Source organism: Zingiber officinale, chromosome 9B (genome assembly GCF_018446385.1).
Source record: "Zingiber officinale cultivar Zhangliang chromosome 9B, Zo_v1.1, whole genome shotgun sequence".
Lineage (NCBI taxonomy): Eukaryota > Viridiplantae > Streptophyta > Magnoliopsida > Zingiberales > Zingiberaceae > Zingiber > Zingiber officinale.
In genome coordinates, this window is record NC_056003.1 from 39,583,125 (window position 1) to 39,597,952 (window position 14,828).

Here is a 14,828-nt window from a genome sequence, read left to right on the forward strand (position 1 = left end):
TAACTTAACGCTATGCCACTTTGATTTCAAATCTCATCCAAATAATTTCCTTCCAATGAGGAATAAATGAGAATATTTGAGATTAAGGGTATTTGGAAACATATCTTCTCTAAATATTTTGGATGCCAATCATACAGTTGCCAATTTGCTCAAATAAAAGTTGCACACTTGCACCTTCAAATTGAATGCGTCTCTTCGTCTTCGAATCTCTGCCGGAAACACACCTATAATGTGATCATGCATCTGGGAAATATTCATCAAATTAATATCACCAGGATTCTGTATATATGCATGTGATTCAGATCTCCTGATTTGGTCAAAATGGATTGTAACAGGGAGGATGCGAAGAGGATCATGGAGCTTGCGGAGATCAAGTTCAAGGCCAACGACGTCGAGGGAGCCAAGTGCATTGCCCAAAAGGCCTGCGACATGTTCGGCGACCTTCCAGACATCCGCCGCGCCGTCGCAGCCTACGAGGTCCACCTCGCGGCCGCCCAGAAGAACTGGCACGCCGTCCTCCGCCTCCGCCCTGGCGAGGACGACCAGCAGAAGGTCCGCGAGCAGTTCCTCAAGATGTCCATCCTCACGCACCCTGACAAGAACTCCTCCTCGGCAGCCGACGGCGCATTCAAGTTCGTCATGGAGGCCTGGAGCCGGCTATCCATTATGGCCGCCCGCAGCAAAAGCAGCAACAGCAACGCCAAAGATGACGACAACAACAACAATGCGGAAAGTGGCCGCAAAAGGCAACAGGAGGAAGAGGAGAGCAGCAAGAGCAACAAGAAGCGGCATGAGGAAGAGGAGACCAACAAGAAGCGGCATGAGGAAGAGGAGACCAACAAGAGCAGCAATACGGACGACGTTTGCCCGCAGTGCGTCGACGGATGCTGCAAGTTCCTGGACAAGGAGCGGACCATCAAAAGGTGCGAAACGTGCAAGCTGATCGTCCTTATGGCCAGGGATTTGAACTTCAAGTTGAGGGTGGAAGGTCGCGGCACGGTCAAGTTGGCCTGGGAGAAGCTGAGGATCGAAGTGCAGAGCGCAAACAAGGTGAACATCCAGGGAGGAGGATGCATTGAAATTACTCCCACCAATTCTGATGAATAGCTAGTTTCTTCCTTATAGAACTATTTTAGTTAAATTCAAGTTTTTTTTTTTTGACTAAATTAAATTGATTTTGTTGAAGTTTAAATAATTTATAAAAAATATTTAATTTAATTGCATTTTATATATAATAATTTTAATTAAATTAGATTAATTTGATTATTATATTATAGAAGCTATGAGTGTAATTAGTACCATAATAAAAATATATTAAAATATTATTTATTTTTTAAAATAAAGATGCCCTTTTAATTTTTATCTAAAATAATAAAGAAAAAGAAAAATAAAGTAAAAAGACATTCTAAATCAAAAGAAATATCAAATGAATGCCTCTGTTAAAAAAAAAAATCAAAAGGGTCCCTTATCAACTTTCCTTTTTTCAAAAATATCTTTTATTTTAAAAACATGTATAAATTATTATTTAGCTATAGAATATCCATCAATATTAGGTATACTATTCTCAAAATGACATCTATTGCGATGTGTCCATAAAAATAAATCATATATGCCATAAAAGATAAATCATATATGAAACCGCTAAGTATCACGCCGTCATTATGCATTAATTGTCGATATAATGTTTCTCGAAAATATGCATTAGTCTTCCAATTGTTCGTACCTCATGTCCAATGTCAAGTCGTCTTCTCACCTTGTTTCCTAAGGCTCAAGTAATAGGGCACTCAAAGAAAATGTGTGTTTTTGATTCATTTATCTATTTGCTGGCTCAATGCACAACTCTTGTAAGATTTATATGCAAATTTGTCTACTATTTCTAACTTCATATGAGAAGGTAGCCAAACACTAAAATGATGTTTGAGCAATATTCCTAGTCTCTAAATCATTGATGCCAAAGATACTACGGGTCCATTTGTCCAAAATAACTAGTGTGCGTTGGTTGCCCCATTTTCTCAGCAACAAACATTCTAGCAGCTTCATGTTTATCGTCCCTTGTCTGTTCAACCCCTGAACCAACTGATCTTGAATGTATATTCCATAGTGTCTTGCATAAGAAGATATTATTCCATGCTTGTAAGTCTCGAAGTCCATAACCTCCCTCTTGCTTGGAAAGGCACATCTTAGCCCAAGAGATTGGTGGGTGCTTGGAAGACCAAAGGAAAATTTGGCAAATTCCATATATTTTATCAATCACCCTGCATGATATGGAAAGAATGGAGAGACAATAACATTCTACACCTTGGAGGATTGATTTGACCAACTTTACACGTCCAGCATAAGATAATGTGTGCTTTGACCATGCAATTATCTTCTTTGTTATCGCATCACGCAAGGGCCCATAGTTGGCAATTCGTAACTTCTCCATAGTAAGTGGAATACAAAAATATTGGAAAGAAAAAGAGCCCTCCTAGAAATTGATAATTTGTAGTAGTTATGTGACAATTGTGTTATCTACTCCAGCCATATACATGTTAGACTTCAAGGGATTAGCTCTCAGATCCGCTTCATCCCCAAATTCCTCCAAACATGCCACAATCAATGTGATAGATGTAACATTAACTCTTGCAAACACCAAGAGGTCATCGACATAGGTTAGATGAGTGATCTGAGCTTCTCCACACATGGGATGAAAATGAAAAGAAGGTCGTGATGAAATTACCTTCAATATCCTTGATAGTAATTCAAGACAAAGGTCAAACAATAGGGGTGATAGTGGGTCTCCTTGCCTTAGTCCTCGCCATCCACTGAAGAAACCGTGGATGCCTCCATTTAGCTCATAGAATATGAAAATGTATAACACAGATCCAGTTTCAAAATTGTAAGGGAAAACCAAACCAACAAGTGCCAATATGAGGATTCCTTTGCTTCATCCCCAAATTCCTCCAAACAGGCCACAATCAATGTATGATTCCATTGTAGCATTATAGCATGGTATTGGTCTATAATCCACTATCCACGGACTATGATTCGCTTTAGGGACCAAAGCAATCACAGTATGATTCCATTGCTTGAGCAATTTCCTAGACCAAAAGAATTCCTGAATTATAGAAACAAAATCTATCTCAACTATTTCCCATGTAGCGGTGAAGAATTTTGCTCCGTACCCATCTAGTCTTATCAAATAGAGCATTCTTGATTTCATCCACCGTAATTGGTTTGATAAGATCCATTGCTTGGGTAGTGTTTAACCGCTTGCCAGAAAAAGCAACAAGCTATCTATTTCTTTACATTGTGCTGATTGACCCAACAAGCCATGAAAATACTCCACAAATTCACTAGTCACCTCCCGTAGACTTGTTGTTGTTGGATAGTTGGCAGTCGGTTAGAGGGGGTGAATAGCCTTGAAAAAAAATGTTAGAAAGATTATCTTGCTATTGAACTTAACAAGGACACAATATTAGATAAAAAAATAATAACATAAAAAGAATTACAAAAAAGTAAGAAAGCTAAGAATTTTTTTACTTGGTTACAACCTAGGTGATTATTCATCGAAGGCAGTTGAAAACTCCATTAAAAAAACCTCCTTCGTGCAGGCGGAGTAGCCTCTTACAAACTTTGAAAGCTCAAAAACTAACTAGGAATTGAATATAGTGATTGTTGAAGAATTCCTACCATCAAGGGGCTATTTATAGCCTCCTGGGAAAAGTTATTGTTGTGTTGACGTGGTTTGAAGGCACCTCCAAAGCCATCTAAGGAGCCTATAAGTGGATAAAGTTTTATCCACTTTACAATGGTCAGCTAACAACTCTGCTTCATTGGAGGTGCCTTCAATGTGATTGGAAGCACCTCAGCATTGTTCATCTGAGACACCACAGGCATATTGGAGGCTCCTAGGGCCCAAATGTGGTAGCGAAGCTCGAGGCACCTCCAAAGCCATGGAGGTGCCTCGAGCACGGTTCTTCTGAATGAACTCTTTTCTATGCTCGCTTGGGTGATGCTTCGGCTGTCTATAATTGAGCTCACTCACCTAACTCCGGCATTTTCCTTGAGTTAGTTTTATCCAAGACTTCTCATCCCTTGGATACACCGCGCACGTTATATCTTGTCCACTGGTGTACTCTTTCACAGTTTCTCATCCCTCAGATGCATCGAGCCCGTCGACTAATTTCTCGTATCATCCTTCTCCTTTTTTGTATCTTTAGCTCGACTTTTTGTATTCCTAAGTTCCTGCATACTTAGATACAAGGTATCAAAACAACATAGGACATAATTTAACTCGATTGACCACATCAAAACTAATCAGGGGTACTTATAATCTTTTCCTTTTTTATATGCATCAATTTGAGTTAAGATTAGTGTTAAAGTAACAATAAAATAATCTATGTTTATTTTTAAAAACAAAATATGAAAAATTACAATTTAGTACAAAAATAAACATGGAAAATAATGCATGTCATATCTCTCCAATAACTTAACTCCCTACAATTTCTCCCCCTTTGATTACATCAAAAAATAGGGGAAAAATAATAGCACAAAATATGAGAAAATTTTGAGGCTATGTTTGCAAATTATCTAAATTTTTATATTTTTACCAAAATAATTTTTCACATAAAATAATTTTTGAGACATATTTCTTATTTTTGGAAAAAAATAATTTAGAAATTAAGTTTAATTTATGAAAAAAATTAAAATTTTTTATCAATATTACACAGTATCATTCGAATCAGAACAAAAATTTTCATGAAAATAATATTTAATGTCATATCAAATTAAATATTTTATAATAGAAATATGTATTTTTAAAATTTAATGATTAAAAATATTTATAGACTTCAAAAAATCTTGCTAATTTTTCTAAGAATATAAAATATAATATTTATCCACAAAAAAATTGAGTTTTTCAAAAACTAGTTTTGAGAATTTTTAATTACGAAAATATTATTTTTTGGGAAAAATTCATAATAATTTATATAACAGTTAAAAAATTTAAAAATATTTTCTAGCAATAGAGAACATAATATTTTATTACAGAAAAATTATATTTTTCAAATATCAAAATATTTTAATTTAATTTTTTTTGTTAAAATATTCAGTATCTTCAATTTTTCATAAAAAAATTTAAGATGAAAATTTGAATAGAAGATTTATGAAATTAATTTTTCTAACTACCAAATTAAATTTAAGCATACACATAAAATTAATTTAACAGATTAGAATATATTTTGGTATCCAAAATAAATTCCTACCTACTATATTTATCAAGTATTTTTGAGGAATATTTTTTGGCACATTTATAATTTGACCCCTATGATTTTTTAAATACCAATTAAGTCCTTTATGATTTATAAAATTTGAACTTTAAGCAAATTTTAAATTTCTACATGAAAATTCTTTTCAAATAATTCTATTTTATCTTTTAATTTTACATTTTCAGTTTGATTTTGTCAAAGTGTTCTAATGGGTATACATTAGTAAGTTAATTTTTAATTAGTTGTTATCCTTTTTAAAATTAACATACTTGGTGCATAATTTGCATACATATTTAGATAAAATTTGTATTGTATCATAAAGTTGATCAAGAGGTAAGAGTCGTTCCTCACGGTGTTGGATTCGTAGTTCGACACTACCCCTTTATCGATGCTCTCGATGCTCATGTTGGACGAGCTTGTTGGATCGTGACACACGTGAGATGGGGGGTGAATCACGTGGTTCTAAAAAACTCTTCTTTTCGATTTTAAAATCACGAGTGTGCAGCGGATGGTAAGAAGTTCGAAGATAAGAAAATACGAGAAGAATACAAGCGATTTTTACTTGGTTCGAAGCCTTCGGCAACTTCTACTCCAAGCCCAGGTCTGTATACCTATCGATGGGCAATCTACTAAAAATGTCTTTCGGTACCACCGAAAGAGAGAATCGAGTACAAGAAAAGTTAGGCCAAGTGCAACACCCTGCCTTGTCCTTTTATAGTAATTAAGTACAAAATGAAATTTTACCAACACTTCAATGATAGAAATGACAACGCTTTGTGTTGATGTCTTTCTGCCGGGCGTGATCGGAAATCCTCGGAGTAGTCATCGGGCTTAGCAGCTTCGTAGTAGAGTCGTAGCAGGAACCGAGAGTAGTCAGAGGCTCAAATGTGCCCGCAGTAACTCGTATGTATTTGTTATGTAAGACTGCCTTATAAAGGGCTTGGAGGGTGCCTCCCATAAGCATGGAAGGCACCTCCAATAAGACAAATCCTATCCCGAGTGAACCGACACTTATCTGCGACTGATTCCAAAAATCATCCGGCGGAGGGTGCCTTCCATAGCCATGGAAGGCGCCTTCTATGAACAGTATCGAAGTGCCTTCCATAGCCATGGAAGGCGCCCTCGGGTACTATTCTTTAACACCCCAAATTTCCTTGTTTTGAGTTCTAAAAGTGCTTATAAATATTTAGAAATGCTTTAGAAATATTCTAGAGATTTTTAGAGTATTTTTATAGAATTTTTGGAGGTCGTTTGGTATTTTACCAAAAGAAATAAAGTTGCGGCAAAAAGTTGTCAAGTCGAGGTTCGACCCCGGAACACCTTAAGAATATTTAGCATGACCAAATGCCCCAGCAAGAGTGTACTGAAAGAAAAGAGAGCAGAATAATTTTATGTAGAAATAAATACGTCCCTAGGCATAAATAGAAGAACTTAAGTGAAATAATGGGATTTTCTTGACCTAATCTTTCCTCTTCCTCCTGTGCGCCGACTCCTCCTTGGCTTGGGCGAACAAAATAAAAGAAGCCTAGGGCTTCCTGTGGTGGCCAGCTAGGACGAGCTTCGAGGGAGCTTTTGATATTTTCCTACTCGTCTCGACGAGAGGAACGCGTGGACGTGAGCAAACCGCGAGGATCTCAAGTTTCACCGGAATTCTTGAGGGGATTCGCGTTAGTAAGTTCAAGATAACACTGTAAGTACTGCACACCTGTAGTAAGAGGTGTTTTCCGTTGATTTCTCGTCGTAGAAATATTATATGTGTAGATTTCTTTTGTGTTCTGCATGATTGTGTGTTACCTAATTGATTTCACTTGTAGATGCATATGGAAGAATACTCAATCAATATTGTGGGCTTAGGAGAAGTATAAGAAAGATAAAGAAAAGAAAGAAAAAGGCCAAGGCCTTAAGTAGATCCCAAAGTCAAGACTTTAGGGATTCTGGCACAGAAGGTGATTGTTAAAATGCCAAGACATTTAAAGAAGAAGTAATTAAGATATTTTACTTTGAAAGGCCAGTACCCAACTTCCAAGGTTGTCGTAAATAAATCCAGGTGTCCAATTCCAAGGTCTTGTCCCTGGTAGACCAAGGTCTGCTCTTTTAGGATTGGTGACTCGCTACCCCAACCTATTAGGGAACGCGGATAAGATGCTACTTATGCCTTAAGGATCCCAAGTGAAGCTATTTATTTTCAAGTATATGCTTTAGCAAAGTTTTCAAGTTGAAGAATTTCCAAGTTTCAAGTTAAGTTAAGAAAAAAAAAATGAGTTTAAGGAAGTTAAATGCTTGTATATGTTTAAGAAAGTTAAATGCTTGTATATGCATGTTTCCTTGAGTTAAACCTGTTTTAGTTCCTCTATTAGTACGAAAGTATTTATGAATGTTTACATGTACCATCAGTGTAAGTAGTAGTAAAGATTCTAGCATGAAAAGTATTTTTAAAAACATGCTTGCACATCTCGATATTTTTGTGAGCTAGGTAGTACTTACTAAGCCTTATTGCTTACTAGTTGCATTTCCTCTTACTGTAGACAAAGGAAAAGGAAAACAAATTTGAAGGAAGGCGATAAGGGGATGCGTGATGGTGTGTGTGATGCTTGGACTATAGAAAGCCTTGGGAATTTGCTAAGAACATAATAAGATTTTTCTTTAAATTACTAAGAAAATTTAGAGAGTTTACTTTCTATTCATTGTTAAGAAGATTTTATAAATTGTTAATTTTGTATATGTTGGATATTGTTTAGTATTTCCGTTGCTAGTGATGAAATAGATTAGTTTTAGTTAATGTTTGTTGGATATTATGATTCCATGTCTTTTAAGGAATATGCATGAGATTCTAAAGTAATAAAATGAAGAAATGCTTAATTAGTTTTTTACAGATTGATACTTTTAGCACGTGAGGTATGCTAATTGATGCATTGTATGTGGATTCATTTTTAGAGATTAAAAGAACTTCATTTCATTATTGCCAAGTAGAGTAGCGCTTAAATTAAAGAAGAAGTAAATGAGAATGAAGTAACCCAACTCTTAGAAAACATTGAGGACGGCGGTGATTACATATTCACCCGAAGGTAACTTTGCTTCTTTGCTTGCTTTCTTGCACTGCAATAAATGTGTTAGTCCAAATACCCTACAAAATAAGTGTTAGCACAAATATAATAAATAGAGTAATTAGTTCCTATCCTCCCAGGACTAGGAACTAGTCAAGGTCTTAGTTTATAGATCCCAAATGCACTTAAACTAGACCGACGCCTACTATCCCTCAACTGAGATGCATCCTCATAGTCACTCTTCTCTAGTGACTTACCTTTACTTACCTTTTTCCAAACATCCGGTCAACCCGTCGACCAGTCTAGACTTCGTACTAGCTATCCGGTCGGCCCATCAACCAAGTTGGTCTTCGTACCAGCTATCTAGTCGTCCTGTCGACCTAGTTGGACTTCATACCAGCTATCCGGTTAGCTATCCGGTCGACCCGTTGACCTAGCTGGATTTCTCCTGCACACTCAATTAGATTGTTAGATTACAATGAACCTAACTTAACTTACTTTGTCATTCATCAAAACCTGAGTTAGACCGTTAGTGCTAACCGCACCAACAATCTCCCTTTTTTTGATGCAATGACAACCTGCGTTAAGTTAGTGAAAAAAATATGCAAAAATAACTAGACCAATGAGATGATTTTGATTTAGTCTGAGTTTGATTTTGCTAACTTAATCCACCTAACCCTCCTCCTTTGACATTCATCAAATAATAAGCATAGACAAGTTTGGGAGAATTGGCTAAAGGAAGAAAAATTTTAATAACAGAAAAGTTTCAAGGTTACTGGGGGAAGTTAAACTTACAAAAATAAGTTCATAACAAAAATAAATTTTTTTAATCAAGAAGTTTAAAAAGGATTTTCGAATATGTCTTAAATCTTCATGTCAAAATTTCTAAAAATAAAGTTGAAATGATTTTCAACATCTACTAACTTCGCATAATTTTTAAAATTTACTATCATTTCATTAGATTTCCAAAAGATATAAAATTTGAAAATGCTAGACCAGAGTTAGAAATTTAAAGAAACAACATTTTCAAAAAGTTAGGAAAATATTTTGAGAATTTAATTTTGAAAATATTTTAATATAACTTTCAAAATATTTTGAAAAACATTTTCAAAAATTGAATTTTGAAAAAGATATAAGGGATTTTTCAAAAATGTCTTTTAAAAAATTTAAGGTTTTCAAAGATGATAAAATTTTAAGTAAGAAAACCTTTTTAAGACTATGTCAAGACATTTTCAAAAATTTAGACATTCACTTGAAGCTATCTTTAAAACTTTTAAGGTTAAAAAAAAATAAACAAAAAGTTTAAAGATAGTAGTTTAGTAACCCTTTAAAATTTGAAGCTATTTTCAAAAATAATTTTGGGTTGCCGATTATTTGATCAATTGGATGATCTGGGTTGACTCTTAGGGTTCTGGGAGGTTCATTCACTTGAAGCTGATCTTCTTCTTCGTGAGTTAGATTTTCATTGACTCCCCCTTGACTAGTGTTACCTTGAACAGAATCAATTGGTTGAATTTAGGTTTATTCTAAGTTTTGGTTGGTCTCTTCAAATTTCACATTTGAGGTTTCTTCAATTTTCAGTGTAACATTATTATATATTCTATAACTTCTATTATTTAATGAATATTCTATAAATATTCCATTTTCTATTTTTGAGGCAAATTTTTCTAAGTGTTCTCTTGTATTTATATGTAGATTGGCCATCCAAATACTTTTAAATATTTAATATTAGGTTGTTTATTATAATATAATTCAAATAAGGTTTTATTATCAGTTTTATTTATTGTAGTTCAATTTTGTACATAACAGACTGTACTAACAGCTTCTGTCCAGAAGTATTTTGGTAAGTTATATTCAGTTAGCATTGTCCTAGAAGCTTCTAGTAGAGTTCTATTTTTTCTTTCTACTATTTCATTTTGTTGAGGTGTTTTAGGAGATGAAAATTCATGATGGTAACCATTTTCAAGATAAAATTGGTTAAAGTTGTGATTTTTAAATTCACCTCTATTATCACTTCTGATTCTTTTAATTTTTAGGTCTTTTTCATTTTCAACTTGTTTGCAAAAATTAATGAAGATTTCAAACGTTTCATCTTTACTTTTTAAGAATTTTACCCAGGTGAATCTAGAGTAGTCATCTATTATTACTAGGCAATATAGGTTTCCATTTATTGATTTGACCGTATGAGAATCAAATAAGTCTAAGTGTAATAGTTCTAGTATTGAATTTGTTTGAAGTTGATTAGTTGATTTGTGAGTAGATTTTGTTTGTTTTCCTTATTGACAAACATTACAGATTGTTGAGTCTAAGTTGGGTAATTTTGGTAAGCCTCTAACTAATCCATTTAACTTACTTATATTTCTAAAGTTGGTGTGTGACATTCTTCTATGCCATAACCAAGTTTCTTCTTTTTGTGTTAAGTAACACTTAAGTGAAGAAATGGCTAGATTAATTGCATAGATATTATCTTTTTTGACCCCTTTCAGACTTATAGTAGGGTTATCTAAGTGTTTAATCAAACATTCAGAAGATAGAAACCTAACCTTATATTCAGAGTCACACAATTGATTAATACTAAGAATGTTGTATTTGAGATTTTTAACAAGTAATACTTTCTTAATAATAAAATCAATTTTAAGTTCAATATTACCAATCCCAATTACCTTGAGTTTCTTGTTTTCAAAGGCAACTGTTCTTAGCCTTTTGTAAGTTAGTTGAGTGAATTTGGTGTGATCCCCAATCATGTGTTTGGAGCAACTATCCAAAATCCACTTGAATTCCTACAACAGATAGGAGTTAAGATTAGTTTGAATGTTTAAGTTTTAGTTAATTTTTTTAAGTCTAGTTTTTTTAAGTTAATTTTTTAAGTCAAGTTTTTTTAAACTTAATTTTGTAAGTCAAGTTTTTTTTAAGTTAATTATTTTAAGTCAAGTTTTTTTTAAGTTAATTATTTTAAGTTAATTATTTTAAGTCAAGTTTTTTTTAAGTTACTTTTTTAAGTAAAGTTTTTTTAAGTTAATTTTGTAAGTCAAGTTTTTTTTAACTTAATTTTTTTAAGTCAAGTTTTTTTTTAAGTTAATTTTTTAAGCCAAGTTTTTTTAAGTTAATTTTTTAAGTAAAGTTTTTTTAAGTAAATTTTGTAAGTCAAGTTTTTTTTAACTTAATTTTTTTAAGTCAAGTTTTTTTTAAGTTAATTTTTTAAGCCAAGTTTTTTTAAGTTAATTTTTCTTAAGTCAAATTTTATAAATTAATTTTTTTTTTTAGTATTTATTTAATTTTTAAGTTTAATTTTAACTTAATTTTTAATTTTAAGTTTGATTTAATTTTTAATTTTAAGTTTAATTGAATTTTAGGTTTTAAATTTAATTTTTTATGATAGTTTTTAAATAATTTTAAAAATAGTTTTAAAAATAGTTTTTAAAATATTTTTTTAAAAAAAATTAAGATAATTTTTAAAATAGTTTTTAAAATAATTTTTTAAATAGTTTTCAAAATAATTTTTAAAATAGTTTTAAAATTAGTTTTTAAAATAATTTTTAAAATAGTTTTCAAAATAATTTTTAAAATAGTTTTTAAAATGATTTTTAAAATAGTTTTAAAAATAATTTTTAAAATAGTTTTTAAAATCATTTAATTTAAATTTAATTTAAATTAAATTAAATTAAATTAATTTAATTTTAATTTTAATTTTAATTTTAATTGAATTGAATTGAATTTATATTTAATTTTAGTTTAATTTTAATTTTAGTTTAATTTAATTTTATTTTAATTTTAATTTTAATTTAATTTTAATTTTAATTTAATTTAATTTAAATTTCTTAGTCATCTCGCCCAATCTATTTTTTCAATCAGGGAATCGTATAATTTTTGTGAGATGAGTTAAGTTCAATTTCAGGGTTTGGTTTAACTTTGTGTTAGATTCAGGTTTAGCTTTGGGATCAACAAACATACATTGTTTGGATAAACCTTTGGGCTATGGTGAGTCACCTGGACATCATTAGAGTAACCATGCCTTCGAGGTTTTTCAAATAGTCTTATCCGCTAAACTTAGTACAAAACCTTAATCTAACTAGTTAGGGTCCGTAAGGGGTAGCTTCAGTTAGTTCTACTAAGTCAAATATACCAGGTCGAAGCTATATCTTTCTCGACATGCATAGACAGAGCTTCCCTAACTTACTATCATCCAAAACTTCACCAGTACCGTAGGTTAAGTTAAACTTTGTCCCTTTTTACTCTAATCCTAATTACCCTACCGAGTATGTTACTTTTGGAGGTGCCAACTAGTTTGGAGCCTCCCCTTAATTATTGATCAGAATTTTTATGTTTTGATTGTGGATTTATGTCGGTTACTTTTGTAATTATAGTTGACTTGATGATAATTTGGGGTTGACTTGGTCTTGTAATTATTTCTATGGATTTAATTTTATGTTTTGAATTTTGATTTGGGTTTTTTGATTTTACATAATATATTTTATCTTTGGGTATATAGTATGGGTTCATTTCTACTTGCGTGGCTAGGCACACTTTTGGAACCCAAGCTTTAGTTGTGTTTTATGTTGAGTAACTAGTGAAATAAATGATTTATTTGTTGAATTTGACTTGTATCCAAGCCTAGATTTGTTGTATATTATTTTTTGATTATTTAAGATTAGATTCAAATTTTTAGATCTAGTTGTATAATTTTATAACAACCCTTTAAGTTTGTTAATTTCAATTTTTAGTGTTAAATTTTCCTCCTCAAGTTTTACGACTTGATTTGGATTAGATTTTTCAATTTGTTCCTTGAGGTGTTGGTTTTCCTTAAGGAGCACCTTATTTTGATTTTCATGTTCGATTAGTTTTCTATTTAAGCATGCAATTACTTTAAAAAAACTTTTTGCTTAAATTAAAACATACCTCATCGGAACCTTTGGAAACGAGTATGGACTCGTGGCTCGATTCTAGTTCGGACCGTCTTCCGATTCGTCCTCTGATTTTGATTCGTATGTACTTGTTATGTAAGTGCCTACTCAAGACTATCTTTTAAAGGGCTTGGAGGGCGCCTCCCATAAGTAGGGAACGAGCCTCCCATATGGCAAATCCTATCCTGAGCGAATCGGTGTTGGTGCAACCTTAGGTCAAGGTTGACCTGGTTGACCCGACTCGAGTTGACCTGACTCGAGGTGTATTTTGATGTTTGACGAGAATAGAAAAGTTGTATCTTGATGTTTGACAAGAATACAAACTTGGGAGATTGTGGGTGCATCCTTTGGTCAAGGTTGACCTGGTTGACCCAACTTGAGTTGACCTGATTCGAGTAAAGTCCAAGTATGGAGACTTGGCACGGAAAAGTCTAAGTATGCAGACTTGGCACGGAAAAGTCCAAGTATGGAGACTTGGCACGGGAGAAGTCCAAGCAGGGAGCTTGGCACGGGAGAAGTCCAAGTATGGAAGCTTGGCATGCGAAGTCGGAGAGGGCTCGGCAGCTCTTTCTCCGGACTAGGTCAGAGAGGGCTCGGGAGCTCGTTCTCTGGACCGGACGTGGAAGTCAGAGAGGGCTCGGTAGCTCGTTCTCTGGACTGGATGAAGTCAGAGAGGGCCCGGTAGCTCGTTCTCTGGACTGGATGAAGTCAGAGAGGGCTCGGTAGCTCGTTCTCTGGACTGGATGGAGTAAGAGAGGGCTCGGGAGCTCGTTCTCTAGACTGGACGAAGTCGGAGAGGGCTCGGTAGCTCGTTCTCCGGACTAGGTCAGAGAGGGCACGGGAGCTCGTTCTCTGGACCGGACGAAGTCGGAGAGGGCTCGGTAGCTCGTTCTCCGGACTAGGTCAGAGAGGGCTCGGGAACTCGTTCTTTGGACCGGACGAAGTCGGAGAGGGCTCGGTAGCTCGTTCTCCGGACTAGGTCAGAGAGGGCTCGGGAGCTCGTTCTCTGGACCAGACAGAGTTGGAGAGGGCTCGGTAGCTCGTTCTCCGGACTAGGTCAGAGAGGGCTCGGTAGCTCGTTCTCTGGACCCGATGAGGAAGTCGGAGAGGGCTCGGTAGCTCGTTCTCCAGACTAGGTCAGAGAGGGCTCGGTAGCTCGTTCTCAAGACCAGGAAGGCCTTAGGATTTAGGGATGAGAAGCTCTAAATCCACATGGGCATTGGATCGGTCAGTAGACCGATCCAGTGATACTCAGGTTTATCTGATCGGTCTGGTGACCGATCAGTAACCAAACAGAGGTCACTGTGAGTTATCTGATCGGTCTGTAGACCGATCAGGAAGCCTACTGATCGGTCCACAGACCGATCAGGAAGCGATCAGAAACGAGAACAAGTATGGGGATCGGTATGGGGACCGATCAGCCTAGGGCCTGATCGGTCCACAGACCGATCAGGAGTCTCCCAGACCGATCAGGTTGGAGCCTGATCGGTCCATGCCTAGCCGTTGTGACACAACGGCTAGATTTCTGTGTTGCTCTTTGTCTTCTTCACAGGTGCAGGATATATATCGAGGTCGAGGGCCTTTACAGTAGTTCTTCTTCTTGTTCCTCACTCTTGCGATCTGAGCTTTGCTGA

General features: G+C 34.6%; 1 protein-coding gene across 1 annotated transcript; it reads left to right on the plus strand.

Annotated features, from left to right (window-relative positions):
• Positions 1–321: 321 nt before the first annotated feature.
• LOC122022953 lies at positions 322–1,107 on the plus strand. The gene has a single exon (XM_042581055.1). It carries the CDS (start codon positions 322–324, stop codon positions 1,105–1,107), a length of 786 nt encoding a protein of 261 aa, XP_042436989.1.
• Positions 1,108–14,828: the final 13,721 nt, after the last annotated feature.

Coding starts and splice junctions, on each gene's coding strand:
- LOC122022953 (XM_042581055.1), top strand. CDS start 322: ATGGATTGTAACAGGGAGGATGCGAAGAGGATCATGGAGCTTGCGGAG.